Consider the following 17,260-nt stretch of genomic DNA (forward strand, 5'->3'; position numbering starts at 1 on the left):
GTGCGTTTTGTTGTGATGTTTCAAAACATAAACACCATAGGACTCATAAACAGAGCAAAACCTTTTGTAAAATGAATCACGTTTTAATTCATTGCTACATGAAATTGCTATTTTCATGATGCGTTTCTTTTTTTGGGAGAGTATATATTCAAGTTCAGCTTTGGTGTGATGATATGTACAATAGTAGTGTAATTTTTTTAAATTAGTGCTCGTGTCCAAACACACCCTGTGGAGGAATTGAACACGTGCCACATGTTGGTATTTAAAACCTGCTTGAGCTGCAATATTCAATCATCTTTCTGCCACATGGCGAACTATTGGTATATGTAACTCCGATATGTCCTTTAGCAATTGGTCGGGTAATGAATGTCCACAGCCTGTGTCCGAAATAGCCACCAGCCCGCTAGGCCGTGGCTAGTAAAAATCCAGTCGGGCCAGTAAATCTCCACAGTCACTGGCCCCACTAGCTAATGAATTTTCATGGGGTCATTTTGTAAAATATCGCTCTCGACTTGTTAAGTTATAATACACTTTTACATCATACAAGATTACGGCCTGATAAAAATGTCCATCATATTAGCAGCTTCATGATGAAACCCGTGTCATGCCGACAATATCTTATTCTCATCTACTTTTGTAATCTTTTGCTTAGTTTCTACATTCAGATTTCGGGCTAGTGAATTATTTTGTGGGCTAGTAACTTTCAGGCATAGCTATCCCGACTGGCTAGCAAAATTTGGAAACTATTTCGCACACTGTCCACAGCACAGTTGTCAGTCGTTTGGTCAGAAAGTATAGGAAACCAATGCAGTGAAGGATCGCTCACGTTCTGTACGAGCTATGGTGGCGTCAGATCGGGAAGACAGGTCACTAGTGAGGCTCACTCGAGGACAACCATTCGCGACAAGCACTGTCCTGAAGCAGCCCTGGTTACCATTTCGCAGGGTCTCTACGAGAACATTCCGGGATCGCCTAAGGGTAGCCGTGTACAACTCTAGAAGGAACGTACTCTACAGAGCGATCATCGGCATGAAGCTCGTTTGGTTTAGTGTTTACCACGGCAACGCTTGAATCTGAGGACTTAGCGAAGAATGTATTGGTCTGATGAAAGCCAATTCCTCTTCACGTAACATTCAACCAGATGTTTCCAACTAAAACCAGATGTTGCCTTTGCTGGAGGTTCCGTTATGGTTTGGGGATGTGTCTCTCATGACTGTAAACTTGGTGAGAATACGGTGATCAATATATCCAGCAAGTGCTGGATCCACTTGTTGTCCCCCATTTTGACAATCATCTTCTTGCTACAGACCGGTATTTATGGATGGCAACGCTAGATCACACCGTTCTCGCGCAGCGACACACAGCCTGCAAAGTGTCCAGATCTGAAAAACCCTTGGGCACATTTTGGATTTATCGGGCGATGGATACATGCACGTGTACCACCTCTTCAAAATCAGCCTGAGTTGGAAGCAGCTTTGCACCAAGAATGGCGACAGTTTCCTCTGTAACGGATAATATGTTTCATAAACTTACTTTTGCCGCAAATATTACATAGTCCAAACGCACGTATTGACTTTCAAAAAGCAATTTTGAAATTGTCACGAAAGAGCTTGGAATAAAATATGTATTCATTTCGCATGAAGAGGAACTAACGGTAGGGGTGTTGGATATGCTTTCGATAAACTTTGTACTGTTGCTCGGCCTGAAAGTCATTTTCGATATGCCGCCACGACGATTACGCGGCCAATGTTGAGTGAACATTCGAGTATGGAGCTGGTGAGAGTTTGTTTCAGTGATGAATCTCGTTTTACGGTGATATCGAGATGGGCAACCCGTGCATACAGTCGTCGAAATTAACGTTTTGTTCTAACACTAACGAAGTGGACATATTCGGAGAGGCACTGATATGAGTTTGTTCTTCATCCGCTAAATCCACCCTGTGCGCCTCTAAGGAAATTTCACTGCATTTCGTTACCGAGATTAATTATCCAACGCCACCTGTTCCCCGTTATCGAACCTCAGCGGGAATTGTTTCGACAGGATAATATCAGTCAGATGTATCAACAGACACTACAGCTTTGATCATGTAAAGTATAATATTAACAGAAATTAGCTTCTGTTCAGTAATATTTTATACAGAGATGCAAATATTTTCTTCCGTATGTTTCTTTCATGGGGGAGTATATGAATGGATCACTGCAAGTTAATGATGATAACAAATGATGTCCGTCTGTCCTGATCTACCGAAAGCACCTGTCGCTCACACAATTTGCATAAACAAGTGAGTGATCCAGCCTTGATTATTCATAGGTCGATGTCATATAAGTCGTGCTTAAAAAACCTCCGAAAAACCTTATGACGGCTCTCTTACAATAACTGGTAATGAGCTGTCGAAGTTTTGAAGCAGGTAATGATATACATGGTTCGCTCGTCACGCCGAAGACCCGGGTTCGATTCCCCACATACGTACAATGTGTGAAGCCCATTTCTGGTTCCCCCGCCGTGATGTTGCTGGAATATTGCTACACGCTGTGTAAGATCCAACTCACTCACACATAAACTGCATCAATATACATATTCTGCATGTCCTTCATACTGTCTTCTTGTGTGCAGGTGTTTCAGCGATGCCAAAGGGACGACGATTCGTTGCAGCGTTCTTTGAACAACCATACCAACGTGGAAACTTTCCAACATGTTCTTTGTGATTCTGTGTGAGGTGAACGCCACTGTTCACGTTGAGAGTGGATTCGGTATTTCGGAAGATTTACACATCCAAGCCATGGAAGAATACAAGTACAAAGTTAATGAAAGTTTTTATTACCAAGCCAACCTTGAGGTGACTGACATGTCATTCTACTTTTCATCCACTGAGGATATAACCCTGTTCTGTTATCATGTACTTGTTAATAGAGGAGATGGATACCTTGCCTTACCGACCGAGACATTATCGACGGAATATATCGTAGTAACACACATTGATAATCACACTGGAGATCAGATTCTACTTCCTTACACTAAGACAACACAAACTGCTTTCCTCGTCGTCGCTACGGAGGATAATACCCAGGTGAACATCAGTCTTAAGATACAAGGACCCCTTATGGCAGGTGGGTGTGGCAATGGAACATTCTTCAATGGGGAGAGCAGAACGTTTACACTCAACAGGTATCAGACTGTTGGTGCCTACTGTGCCGAGGACATTACTGGAACACTGATCACCAGTGATAAACCTGTAGCTGTGATTAGTGGACATAATATGAAGTACACCACTTTCATTAAAGATGGCATGCAAGAAATGTTACTGCCTGTAAAATCATTTGGAAGAAGCTATTACTTGCCAGTACCACCATCCATTACTGGTGGGGCTATATACAGAGTTGTTGGATCAGTAGCGTCAACCTCCGTCCGCTCCCCGTACGTCAGTAATATCAGTAATATATCCTTCTCTGTGGGTGAACGGGAGTCTCATGACATAACTGTTGACTCCACCACAGGTCCAGTGTACATTGAAGCCGACAAGCCCGTCATGGTTGTTCAGATAGCTATAAAAACACCATCACTGGCACTCGTTCCACCGACCAGTTTATACTCCAGCTCTTATGACATCGGAAAACCTGTTCTTCATGCTACATATGACCTGAAGAAGGTGTATATAACAGTCATTGTTCCAACTGACAAGGTTCTCGGAATACGTCCACAGATATTTCCCCAATTTAAGGTAATTAAAGGAAGCTGTTTCTCTGAGGCATCAGTGGAGTTGACAACACCAGGATTTTACCGCCTGACCCACGTGGATGATGTTCCATTTGGAGCCATGATGTACGTGTTTCCGTTTTCTGACACTCAGTGTGTGTTTACCCACCCGGCCGGATTAAATCTAACAAATGACGTAGGTAAGTACTGTCACAGTATCGACGTTCGGAGTAGTTGCCTCTATATACCCGAATGATCGTTGGTAACTATTTATTAAGCTGAATACATATACATGTATTAGCTGCAGAAACTGATGATATTTGAGAGTAAACGTTTTCACATATCGGTGAGAGGCAGAGTTATACGTAGTGGAAACTCCCGGACGAGTCTACAGGCACAATGTATTATATTGTATAACAGTGGAAACATTGTAACGCAACGTATAACACTGCCTCATAATGTCACTGTGTCTTGTCTGACGTCAGACTGCGGTTTGTACATAATCCAGTCTGGACCAGACAAGCCAATGATTGAAGTCATAAATATATGACATCCAGTCACAGAAACTTATCATCCAATTCTGTATATTTGCATAAATTGCGTAATCACAAAGTGGGATGTACAATTTAGACGAAAATATCTTTGACCATTGAAACTCTCGGGAAAACGGGCGAAAAAGAACGGGTATAACTGCTCATGGATGTCAGGCCACTTGCAGAGTAGATTTATACTATATTTCCATACATTGGTATTTTGAGTATAAGTCACATATACCTATATCCTAAACACACAATGAACAGATACAGTTGACATTAGGCGCTGATCATGCAAGACGTTTGGCTCGCATTGGAAATATAATAATCATTGTACAACATTTCATGTCGACAAGTGAAAAAGAATATTGAAATATCCAGTTACATTATTTAAGGTGAAATATGATTTATACCATCTTTCTATTGCTGAACCTATCATGATATATGTTTCTGTAAGAGAAAAGAAATTGCTTGTAACGTTCCATACGTTTTCCCGAAGTCAATATCAACAAGCACTAACTGCACGCTGTCCTCATATGGGAAGGAGGTTATTTAAAGTAAGGTTTTAGTATTTTAGAAACCCTGCAACCCTGACTCAGTTACTTTGTATTATAAGTTCCATGTTTTACTTGTAAAGGGTTCAACCCGTGAAGATCCGGGTTAGAATTGATCTTCAGTAACCCATGCCTGTCGTAAAAGGCAACTAACGGGATCGGGTGGTCAGCCTCGCTGGTTTGGTGGACACATTTCATCGTATCCCAGTTGCGTAGATCGATGCTCATGTTATTGATCACTGAATTGTCTGGTCCAGTATCGATTATTTACATACCGCCGCCATATAGCTGGAATATTGCTGAGTGCGGCGTTAAAACAACAAACCAAACAATCATATAAACAAATGGCAATTCAAAGTAAGGTTTCAGCTTTTAGGAAAACGTGCAACTCTGACCCAATTATTTTGTATGTTACGTTCCATATTTTACTTGGAAAGGATTCTGTTGTTCGTTATCTTCCAGACAAAACGACATGTCCAGCATCAGCGGTGTGTTCAGACGGGACTCCGTATCCTTGCACGTGTGCGTCAGGATACTTTGAATACCAGTGTTACAACAGTAAGTGCAACAGCTAGTCCATCACGTCATATGCTATTCTATTTGCTGACCGCTTCTTTGATTGGCATTCTAGAAGTTGGGTAGATGAAGGATAAGGACTATTTTTATGGATATACAACTTCTTTATTCTGTATAGGCGACGTTTCGACATAGACTCTAACGTCGTTGTCAAGCAAGTGATACATGAGAAGTAATTTTGGGTGATATATATACATGAGATGTTTGGACAATAGATGAAGGATGAGGCGAACATGAGTTGTTTATACAACAGAAGAGGCTGATAACACAGATAGTATACAGGATTAAGTAGGTTGATGGAAGCCAGTTGATGGAAGTACATGGTATTGTATTTATACCATACATATGACAAATATGGATGCTCACATCATCCAAAGCCCTTGGCTGAGTTGCGTCCCTTGGGCGTACCAGGCGCTGATGACCGTAAGTTCGATTGTTTCTAGATTTGTGAGACACCTCACCCGTGCTCGTTGGTTTCATGGAGCTGCAAACGTTAAAGAACGAAGAATAATTTGACATACCATCCACAGCTCCGTGCCTTTGCCGATCCTGTGATACTGGATACAGTGCTCCTTGTGATGGTATATCAGTTAGACATTATACGCTATATTCATATCATACCCCGTGGGGACGCAGGTTCATACAGGGTAAGGTAATGTGCCGTGTTACAACAGATAACCTAGACCATATCACACACCAAAATGTCAAAGTCAATTCATTCATTAAACATCCATCAATTCCGCATAACATTGTCAAAAGACGATTAGACGACATATTAACTCTAATATAACTCTAATTTCCTACCATCCGAGCTGCGTCGATAACCCATTATTTCTGCCTAGACAGGCCGTATCGACACTGCAGAGAGTGTACCACAGGTTTAGTTGTTACACCTCTGTCACATGACCGTCTCTATGTTGGCATTATCTTATCAGTGATAAGTACATTGAATATAAATACATAAATGAATATAACAATACAAGGTGAGGTGAAATTGGGTTTTACGTCGTGCTTGAGAATATTTCGCTCATATGTATGTGTATGTGCGGCTGCTTGTACTAGCCCAGACTGAAGATGGTTTTAGTGCTAGCCCACTGAGATACCATGCCGCAGTGAAGCATGAATATCCCACTCAGACACATTATACTGACTCCGAGCCGACCAGTCCTTGTTGTACCCATTAATGCCGAGCGCCAGGCAGCGCCAACAAGTACCGTATTTTAACGTCTTTTGGTATGACACGGTCAGGGATCGAAACCGCGACCGCCCGCTCTCCGGGCGGACGCTCAAACCACTACACCACGGAGGCGGTCCAAACAATACAAAGATAAATACGACACCGCACAATGATATATTTGAATTCAAATATCCCAAGTCATGGTTATCAGCGGTTATCGCTCCTGTCTGTTTGGATTGTTCATATCTTGTATAAGAGTATTATTAAAGCAGTGTATATTTAATAATGTGAAACACATGGGATTTTATACAAAACTCACAGTTGCAACCAAAAAAAGGAATAAACTTCATGGTAGTGTTCCTATTTTGTTCATGTTAAACCCACAGTGCAATGCAAAGCTTGAAAAGACACCTGAAACAACTATTAGTTTCCTTTACAACAGATACTGACTTTTAATGTCACGAGTTGAAGTCAGTGTGCAGTCATTGTTGGCTAATAGTCGAATCCTGAAAATATGTCGAAAGTATAGAAACTATATGTTATATCCAGAAGCTGCGACGTGTTGCTGCCCATGCTTAAACTAAAACAATAACCGGGAATCAGGTCGTAAAAGAATCAGGTGCGAAACCAACAAACAAACATAAACTGTGCTGTAATTAACTAATTTTATAAACTGAAACAAAATCCACACAAAGCTATCACGATGGCAGTACAACATTGAGTGGCAACACACATTCCGAGGTAATATAACACAGGAGCAGTGATTATAGTAATCAAGACAATGGTGGTAATATTCACCTCTCAGTGACAGTATTCCAACTTGGAAGACAGGGCCAATCACAGAGTATCCAGAGTATGATTAATCACACACAATGTTACTTGTACAATAAACCATGAACAACACTGCCAAATGACAAACTACGAAACTATAGAAACACCATGTGTCAGGTAACGAAACTATAGAAACAACATGTGTCAGGTCATGAAACTATAGAAACAACATGTGTCAGGTAACGAAACTAATAGAAACACCATGTGTCAGGTCATGAAACTATAGAAACAACATGTGTCAGGTCATGAAACAATAGAAACAACATGTGTCGGGTCATGAAAAAATAGAAACAACATGTGTCAGGTAACGAAACTATAGAAACACCATGTGTCAGGTAACGAAACTATAGAAACACCATGTGTCAGGTCACGAAACTATAGAAACACCATGTGTCAGGTCATGAAACTATAGAAACACCATGTGTCGGGTCATGAAACTATAGAAACACCATGTGTCGGGTCATGAAACTATAGAAACACCATGTGTCGGGTCATGAAACAAAAGAAACACCATGTGTCAGGTCATGAAACTATAGAAACACCATGTGTCGGGTCATGAAACTATAGAAACACCATGTGTTAGGTCATGAAACAATAGAAACTACAAGTATCTGGGTCATGAAACAATAAAAACAACACATGTGTCAGGTCACGAAAAGATAGAAACTATATGTGTCAGGTCATGAAACGATAGATACTATATAGATTAGGTCAAGCATCAAAATAACTTGGCTCGGGTTAGGTGAGCTACTGAAACCTCTGGATATTTCACAGGGGTGCATCTCAGTTGGCCTTTTCTTGGATATATGTGTGCAACCAGTTACACACGTGACTGTAGATAAACATTAAAGAACTTGAATGTGTAATTGAGTTGTATATATTCAAGCTTCAGGCGGCTGCACGGTGGACCGATGCCAGTACTCCAGTAGCTGTACTGACCTGACGACCCTGTACCAGTGTGACTGTGTCAATGGATCGGGAGGAGCTCACTGTGAGACGGGTAAGGCTGAAATAATAATAACGTATATAGAGAATACTACACTCGGAAACGAGTGACCGAGCGAAAGCGAGGTCAGAAACCATAGGAAGGTCACGAGTTTCGTATAATTCGTATGTAATGAGGCCGAGTGTGGTATTTTATTTATTACCCACGTCTTACATATATTAAATTGACAAAATATTTTTGTTATTGTTATGGTTTCAAACTGAAACCGGTTTCATAAAGAGGTTGCGGAAGAATTTTGTTCTGTAGTTCACTTTTGCATTATGTCTCACTGTACTGACGTCACTACGCCATTTTCGTCTGTCCCCTTGGTAACCGACGTCACGATGCATGTCAGTTGTCATCGCCTCGTACAGCCTCGTACAGTAAACTACTCCGTAGCATCCCTTTCTTGGTTTTCAATTGCTTCACTCGGCTAACAGCACTGGTGGACACATTGCGTTTATGTTTTTCGACGGATGTCTCAGTTCAACTCACAATTACACAGCGATACGGCAACGTTCGCAATATTTACATTCCCACAATGCATATAAGTTGTAGAATGAAGGAATTCACGTGTTTGTCATGTAGTTCCGTCACAACGTGACCTAAAATGAGAGGTCATCGGTTATCCAATCAAATCGTTAGAATCTCACGTTGACAACGTGGGTAATAATGATCGTTTCTTGGTCACGGGTTACTTGAAATCATCAGGATCAATCATTTTTGCTGCCAAAAGATTAGAACACATTGTCAAATTTGCCCCGTCACTTGAAGCATAGATCTGTTATCCATAAAACTAAATGCCTGACAAATGACATTGAAATAAAGAGCCTGGTCCAGCATCGTATTTGCTCTCGTATCGTATTTGATTTTAATAAGAAAAGAACATAATTAGTCGTGTTTTCCTCTCCACAATTGAGTGAGTGAGTAAATATGGTTTTACGCCGCTTTTAGCAATATCACGGCGGAGGACACCAGAAAAAACGCTTCACACCTTGTACTCATATGGGAATCGAACCCGGGTCTTCGGCGTGAAGAGCGAACGCTTTATATACTAGGCTACCCCACCGCCCAGCACAATTTAGGAAATGTGCCAAAATTATCCAAATTATTTAGGAAGCCTTTGAAGACAATAAGCAGAATATAGTACAAGGTATTTTCTGCATGTCAATTTGAGTTGCTGCATATCCAAACAGGAATGATTTATGAGATTAAAGGGGTGCATCGAGATGGCACTTATCAGGAGATGACTGGGTTTAATAAATCAGTTGTCACAAGACGGGGTCTGAGATGATATATTCTTATATGGGGGTTGAGCGGAGATAACTCGGTTAACAGTTATCATGAGATGACTTGGTCTCGAACATCAGCTCAGATGGGATAATTTGATCTGAGATAACAATTACAATTTGATGACTTGGCGTGAGATAACAGTTAATTTTGGACGACTTGGTCAGAGATAAGTTATCATAATATGATCGGGATTGAAACACCAGTATTCACTGTATGAGCAGGTGTTTTTGGTATAGAGACGATGTTTAATGGTACCAAGGTACCCTCCACTGGTTTGGTTTGTGTAAACACAGGCATGTTTAGAACATTTTTCTTCAGAAGATAGAATAAGCCGTTGTTAAAAAATGTCGATATATTTATGTGTTTGGGTCTCACAAAGGGGAAAACATAATTATTTGTGACATATCATTAATAATGTATCTTATTGATTTTATCTTTCTCAACATCCATACACTTGTGCTCACTACAAAAAATACATTGTACCAATACAGAAAGTGTTTGTGTTAGATAGTACACATTTCAACTGTTCAAGACATATTCTTGAGTGTACAAAATAGAGTTTCTCAAAGTAACTGATAACCAAATGCTCATGATACAGTCGACATTGTACGATCGACTCTGCTGTTGGCAGATGTTTCCTGTAGATCAGGTTTTGTCGTTCTTATTTACGTGTCGCCTGTCCTTTGTATAAATGATAACCCAAGAAATGCATAGTGCAGAAACGGCTATGGTTCATTCCTGCAAAATAAACTTGTATTCGACTGCACTCACATGCATGTTCATGTACATCATGACCAGGATGAATGTACGTTAGGTGTTCAGGCTCAATGTGGGGAAGGGAGAGGGCATGGGTTGTCCAGGCGTCTGACGGGAAAATCGCTGTACGTAGTTGCGTCTTTTGGCTAAGCCAGAAGCTAATGATAAATATATCGAATCCCGGTTCGACACGATTATGCTTCAAGTGATTTTAGCATCAATGTCCTGCTCTTAACTTGCATCAAAGTGGTTCACGTCACGTGGTTCACGTTAGTGTTCTGTATCACCTCGGGCTTTCTCCCACATTCTTCTGACACACCGGGAAATAGGCGGCGTTTAACTCATCGTCATCAATCAGATATACATGTAATGATGCTCCGTTCTTACAGACATCCTGGATGATTGCGCCAACAACAGCTGTAAAACGGCAGCTGTGAGGATCAGGTGGGCAATTACACCTGTAACTGTACTGCTGGATACACTGGCAGCTTCTGCGAGACAGGTAAGATCTTGACAGTAGATATTGCTGATACACGTGTCATGGTAATATTCACCTCTTTGCCCCACACTGCATGTATATAGACAATGTTTAACAGCTGAACATTCTTGAGCAGCGTATAACACTGCCTCTTATAGTATCGTCCTATTCTTCTTCTTCTTCTTCTTCTTCTTCTTCTTCTTCTCGTTCTTCAAATAAAATTATTCTTTGGCACATAAGTTATTCAATTCTAGAAACCGTTTGAAATAGGCTGTGTTATTGTACCGCTGCCTTGGAATGCTAAATGTTCAAAACCCTTTTCGCTGCGAATATCTGGAATATTGCTAATGCGGCGTAAAGCAATATTCATTCATTCATTCATTCATACATTCATTCATTCATTCAAAACCTTTTACGCTATAATCTGATAAAAACATTGAAACAACAGAGCAGAAGAAACTTGAGTATAATTGTCGATTACAACATCGTCAGAATTAGGTTTAGTGGTGACAGTAACCTAACCTTCGTAAAAAAGAATAAGTCTGAAATGAATAAGTCTTCTTCACGTTTGTCCCGGTTCATCATACATAATACATGTGTATTCTAAGTAATGTGTGATTATAAATCAACCTTAACTTATCATTGTATCAAAACATTACACCACAAAATATCAGTAACTCTAACTGTTGTCATCTTGTTTGTTACACTGTGTACAAATTCCGAATGCAGAAACATTCTGCATGCGCGTAGTCATTGTACCAAACTATAGGACGACTTGAAATACGAATATTTCAAGATTGGGACTATTTATGAGGAGAAATACGAGGATCATAAACAAACATCTTGAGGATTTGATAGATGGGACAAAGGATGTACACACAACGTGACTAATACCCACATCCTTCTTAGGTCCGCGCAACCCAAATTAAGTATCATATGTCTATTGAGAGTGTAGTGCACTCATTTAACTTTGTTTTATGCACTAATATTCCCCTTAGCAAATGGTATTTAGAGACTATCTGTTTTGCCAGTAAGATCAATACGTTAGCCATCAATGTTTAAACTGTTCGCTTGTCTCAGCTTCCAGTTTCAGTAGCCATCATAAGGGATAAATATTTCAATATCAAAACAGTAAAGGACCTTTTTAATAAAGTTAATTATCATTTAATCATTGATTTTTTAAAAGAGATAGATTTGTTAAATGAATTTTGATATATGTTTTGCAAATAGATACAGTTTTATAATTGGTAGTTCAGATTATCAACTTAGATTGTTAGTGGCTGTATCCTCAAAGGGGGTTGAAGAAGCGTAAAATTATTGTCCTCCTGAGAGGGTACGTAAGTCCCAAAAACTTTCAAAGTAAAATTTTCACGTACCAATTTTTTAAACGTAGTATTTTAGTTCTTCTAATTTCGGCTAAAGTATCCTACAAACGCCACCGGCTGAAGGGATGGCTCCATGCAGGTAGCAAAAGTAATGTAAGTCCCCATGGTTCCTAGTATGGTGATCTACCTTCAGATGCTGGCGATCTATAGCCCGTGTTTTATATTGTATTGTCTTCTTTAATTACACTGTTTTAGTTTTACATGCTAGTTTTATGTTTATGTCTGTGATAATCTAGTATTTTTACTGTCCATCGTCGACAGGTTTAACTCTTCACAATGTTTTCTTTTTTGTATTATATAAATTGTTTTCGTCACGATATGGCTGAGATATTGCCGATGTGACGTTAAATATTAACTCACTCACTCACTCACTCACCAGTTTCAGTAGAAAGGGCAAATTAAAGACGTTTGCCTCAGAATGGTTATTCACCCTAGCTATATTGTTACTCCAAGCCAGGGGCCGAACCTTGGGTATGTATTAAACACGATGTAAAAAGGACAGTATCTATATGAACGGCATCTCTTAATTAATATGTATCTAGATGTCAGCAATCCAAAGGCCAGTGAATATAACGTGTTTTGATATGGGCATAAACATACACTAAAACCAAAGCATACAGATACGTTTTGGTTAATTCATAATGCAACTGTTTGTAGATATCGACGACTGTGCCACAAACCCATGTGTCAACGGTACCTGTGTCGACCACGTCAACAACTACACCTGTACCTGTGAACCTGGGTACACAGACTGGAATTGCAGCACAGGTGAGACGTCCTGCACTCACCACGGTAATCTCGTCCCTTGTAATGTTGCCACCATGTTTTCCCGGGGTTGTCCACCCCTACATCACACAGGTTATACATTCTGTAAAACCCAGATGGACACATCTCCCCGCTTTCCGGCCCACCGATGTGTCTGCAGATTATGGACCGACGGTTGTTTTATTAGTGATCAATCTGGAATGACTTTCGCTTCACACATATATTTTACTAAAATTAAAGCATCCTGTTATACAGAATTCAGAAGCTTTTGAAAACGTATCACTGATTAATGAATAAGACATTTAAGGTAGACAAGGAACGTGAATAGACAGCAACGTTTGTAGTGCCTGTAACGAAGTCTTACATCATCCCCTACCATCAGTCGAATGATGAAGAAGTAGCCTTGAAACGTTGTTCAAAATGCAAAAGAAATTTCAAGTATTTCATTGCTTTTTTCCAACTTCTCTATGCTTCTCAGCGACTTGAGACTATTGACGTTAGGGGGAGTGACGGAACCATACCAAAGAGGTCTTTCTAATAAATGATTTTGTTTCTCATTTGTTGTGACAGGATCTATTGACAAAGGTTCTGATATATTGATCTGTCTCATGGAAAACACATGTAAGATCCAAGAATAGGAAAAATCAGCGATAAAAATATTATGTTTTACGCAACGGATGTTATTGAGGTATTACGTGAAACAAAACGCGACGTACGTTATATTTATTTCTAAAAGATATGAGTATCGAAAAGATTTATTTTCAGGCAGAAAACATATACCCATAAATACATTACCTCTTATATGTGCAAGTTATGATCATAATAAAAACCCTGTTTGGCTTTTCATATTGTACACGCCATCTCTTGTATTCGCCCAGACAGACTTGCATTGATTTCTATCCAAATACTAGTTGATAGTATACATATTTCTTGTATCACTTGACAAATGAAACAGTGACATGTTCCAATGTTAATGTAAATAACTAAACTGCTTGATACCTCAGGATTGAGTCAGGGACTTAGTCCATATTTCTCAGAGCCGAGTGTACACTGTACTAAGTAAGTCGTGGAGCAATCGCGAGAGAGAAATGTTTGCACATTTTTAAACAATGCATGTCCTTTTGTTACTACAACACCGCTAAATGCGCTATCGCGTCACGGGATTTGAAGGACGATGCTGTGATCTCTGGTTATCTTTCCAACCCATCGGAAGTAGAACTGTCATGCATTTGGCAACAAACACTATTATCCAATGGCTTCTACTGTCGACAGTGCAGGACATGCTCACCTATTGTAACTGCCTTTCATTGATTCACTCCTACAATTTGCATCTCAATGCTGACTTGTTTGCCCAAGGAAATCCGTTTTGAAAGACAATGGGGACACGTGATTCTCGAGCGTTGAAGTTTTGTTGACGTTTATTCCTGCGTAGTACAGATTACTTCCTCTCTTAAATCATAAGGCTGGATGCAATCTGTGATGGTTTCTCGTTTCAAGTAAACTGCATTGAAGTCAGTCATTAGCTACATTACAAAGCAACAAAGGAGTCAGTGTATATTATTAGACTGCTTTAGCTCATACAGACCTATAACCTATAACAAGCAGTTGGCCTTCTTTGTCAACAGTGGAAAGAAGGAATCCATACGAACTGATTATGTTCCCTTAACCATCTCCTACTTTGAGTATCTTATGAGTCACTACATTGCAATAAACAATAGAGGAGACTCCTCAGGGGAGAATCATTACTTGGAGGAGGAGTCACTGACGATCTCATGGAATATCAATTATATATATTAAGGGATACAGAACGTAAACCTCTAGAAAGCCTGTATAAAGTCAGAGTTCAGAATCGCAATGAAGCAAAGCCATCAAACCATATACTGCACCTGTGGTTTGTTGTGTTATTGATTGGATGAAAGAACAAATTCAGGATAATGACACCCTCACGCAAAAATATGTTCCTGGCATCATGCGTTGGTGTAGTTTGTGTAACGTGAAGGCCCTCCATGACAATGTGATTGTGTACTGTGCTCCTGTACACTAATATATCCTTATAACCCTGCTGTGGCAGATGAAAGATTTACACAGTTTTCCTAAAGGAGCCAAGGACGGGTGAGTGAGTGAGTTTAGTTTTACACCGCACTCAGCAATATTCCAGCTCTATGGTGGCGGTCTGTTAATAATCGAGTCTGGACCAGACATTCCAGTGATCAACAGCAACATGGATCTACGCAATTGGGATACGATGACATGTGTCAACCAAGTCAGCGAGCCTGACCACCCGATCCCGTTAGTCGCCTCTTACGACAGCTTGGGTAACTGAAGATCAATTCTAACCGGATCTTCACGGGTCCAAGGAACCACGACATATTCGGAATGTCGTATGGTTCTGTAGAGAAATGAAAGTCAGCAATGACAATACGAAATTGGCACAGGTGGGTTTTCAAGTCGAGGCAGTCTGAGCGACTATTGGGTCAAGTTTACCTGCAGAGTGCTGAGAAGGAACGTAACCATGCATAGCATGGTAGCCTGGGAAGTAACAACAGTCAATAACCACTCGAAACCGTCAATATTAAAAATAATTTGATTTTGCATTAGAAATAAATATTGACCGTATGTTATCAATATAATGACACTGCGCAACACGTCATTAGTGGATGTCTGGGGTTGGCACAAAAACAGTGTCTTAAGTGACATGACAGCGTTTCCCAATCCTCCATGTGGTTTTAACCACGTGCACGGTAGCGATAAGAACAGGTAGAGAGCGTCACTTGGTACGTCTCAAACATTTGGCTGACACTGGGAGGCTGCCCGGGTTCACCTCTAGGAACACAGCCCTTCTGACACTCTGGGAGTTAAGACATAATGTTAAAATAGGGGTGTTTCTTTGCGTAATTGTATCTTATATTGGGATGATTGTTGAAGACGCCCGTGTTTAAAAACACACATGACTGCTGCTAATGTCTAACGCATCTGACTGATGTACATCCTACTTATATATTTAACTGAAAATACCCTGAGAAAGGTGCGAGTTTTAACGTTGAATAAGTTACTTCTGACACGAGTATAAATAGTGGTAATGCAAATAAATATCACAGGAGCTGGAACATCTACAGTAGGTTTAGTAATGATAGATACATTGTAAAGTGATACATCTGCGTGCATATTCATCTGAATAATTTCCACACAAAATATACCTTACAGTGCGAAACATGAACCTAACGTACATGGTAGGAAAGAATGTGTAACACACTAATAATCAAATCATCATAGCCATTTTGTGTTAAATCACGATGTACCCGTTTGCAGATATCGACGAGTGTGTAACGAAGCCATGTGTCAACGGTACCTGTGTCGACCACGTCAACAACTACACCTGTGACTGTGACCCTGGGTATACAGACTGGAACTGCAGCACAGGTGAGAAGTCCACCCGTGTATCACACATGTTTTATACGCCGTAACTCCCCGTTATTTCTGACTCCGTCTGTATGGACACCGTGCTTCCCAGGCGGGTGTACGGAGATGATTTACTAGTATAGCACGAATATTTTACATGGCATGTATTGGTTCCTGAAAATGTCTCACTAAGTGCAAGAGACTGTTATGGATGGCATCAAACTTTTATAGACGACTTTGAACATTTACGAATAACGTGTATGGAAGCCGTACACAATTATGGATAACAAATTTGTAACAGGTTATTTTCTGTAAGGTTTGTTTCAGTCCTACTTCTTGACATTTGTTCAGGTGAATTCAAGTCGTTATCCATAAATATTTCATCTCTTCCAGCTTCCAAATGCACAAGTGCATGAAGTGTTAGGCCCGATACAATACACCCAAACACGCCGTTTAACCATGTTCGCCAGTTATCAGCAGCAATGTCTGCACGACTACACCGCCGACGTAATTCAAAATTAATGTCTTTACCTTCAACAAAAGCGATATCGTCTTATGTGACATTGATATCAATTACTTCATTTTCCAGTTTGTTTTTATGTCGTGGTTGCATGACAGGGATGAAACTATTGTTGCCCCCCCAAAAAACACTTAGTGATCAGAAATAGAGATGATTTTAGAAAAACAGTATTTTTCAGGAAGCTTACACGACTGCCACCAGTGCCCAATATTGTTAAGACACCTCAGATGAATATCCACTGTTAAACGTCTGAGCGGGGAGCGTCTAAAAGTAGCACAGAAACTGCACATCATATTATATTGATATTCACAATAT

At 40.2% G+C, this 17,260-nt stretch overlaps 1 protein-coding gene across 1 annotated transcript in view; it reads left to right on the forward strand.

Annotated features, from left to right (window-relative positions):
- Nucleotides 1-2,692: 2,692 nt before the first annotated feature.
- LOC124265250 (fibropellin-1-like) overlaps nucleotides 2,693-17,260 on the forward strand; it is a 31,097-nt gene continuing 16,529 nt past the window's right edge. Inside the window, exons 1-5 of the mRNA XM_046700039.1 lie at nucleotides 2,693-3,893; nucleotides 8,251-8,364; nucleotides 10,823-10,900; nucleotides 12,919-13,029; nucleotides 16,336-16,446. Of these exons, the coding sequence (XP_046555995.1) occupies nucleotides 2,693-3,893; nucleotides 8,251-8,364; nucleotides 10,823-10,900; nucleotides 12,919-13,029; nucleotides 16,336-16,446 (1,615 nt within the window). The remainder of the gene's footprint in view (nucleotides 3,894-8,250; nucleotides 8,365-10,822; nucleotides 10,901-12,918; nucleotides 13,030-16,335; nucleotides 16,447-17,260) is intronic.

Source organism: Haliotis rubra, unplaced genomic scaffold (genome assembly GCF_003918875.1).
Source record: "Haliotis rubra isolate DU_JTF1 unplaced genomic scaffold, ASM391887v1 Scf121, whole genome shotgun sequence".
In the NCBI taxonomy this organism is placed as follows: domain Eukaryota; kingdom Metazoa; phylum Mollusca; class Gastropoda; order Lepetellida; family Haliotidae; genus Haliotis; species Haliotis rubra.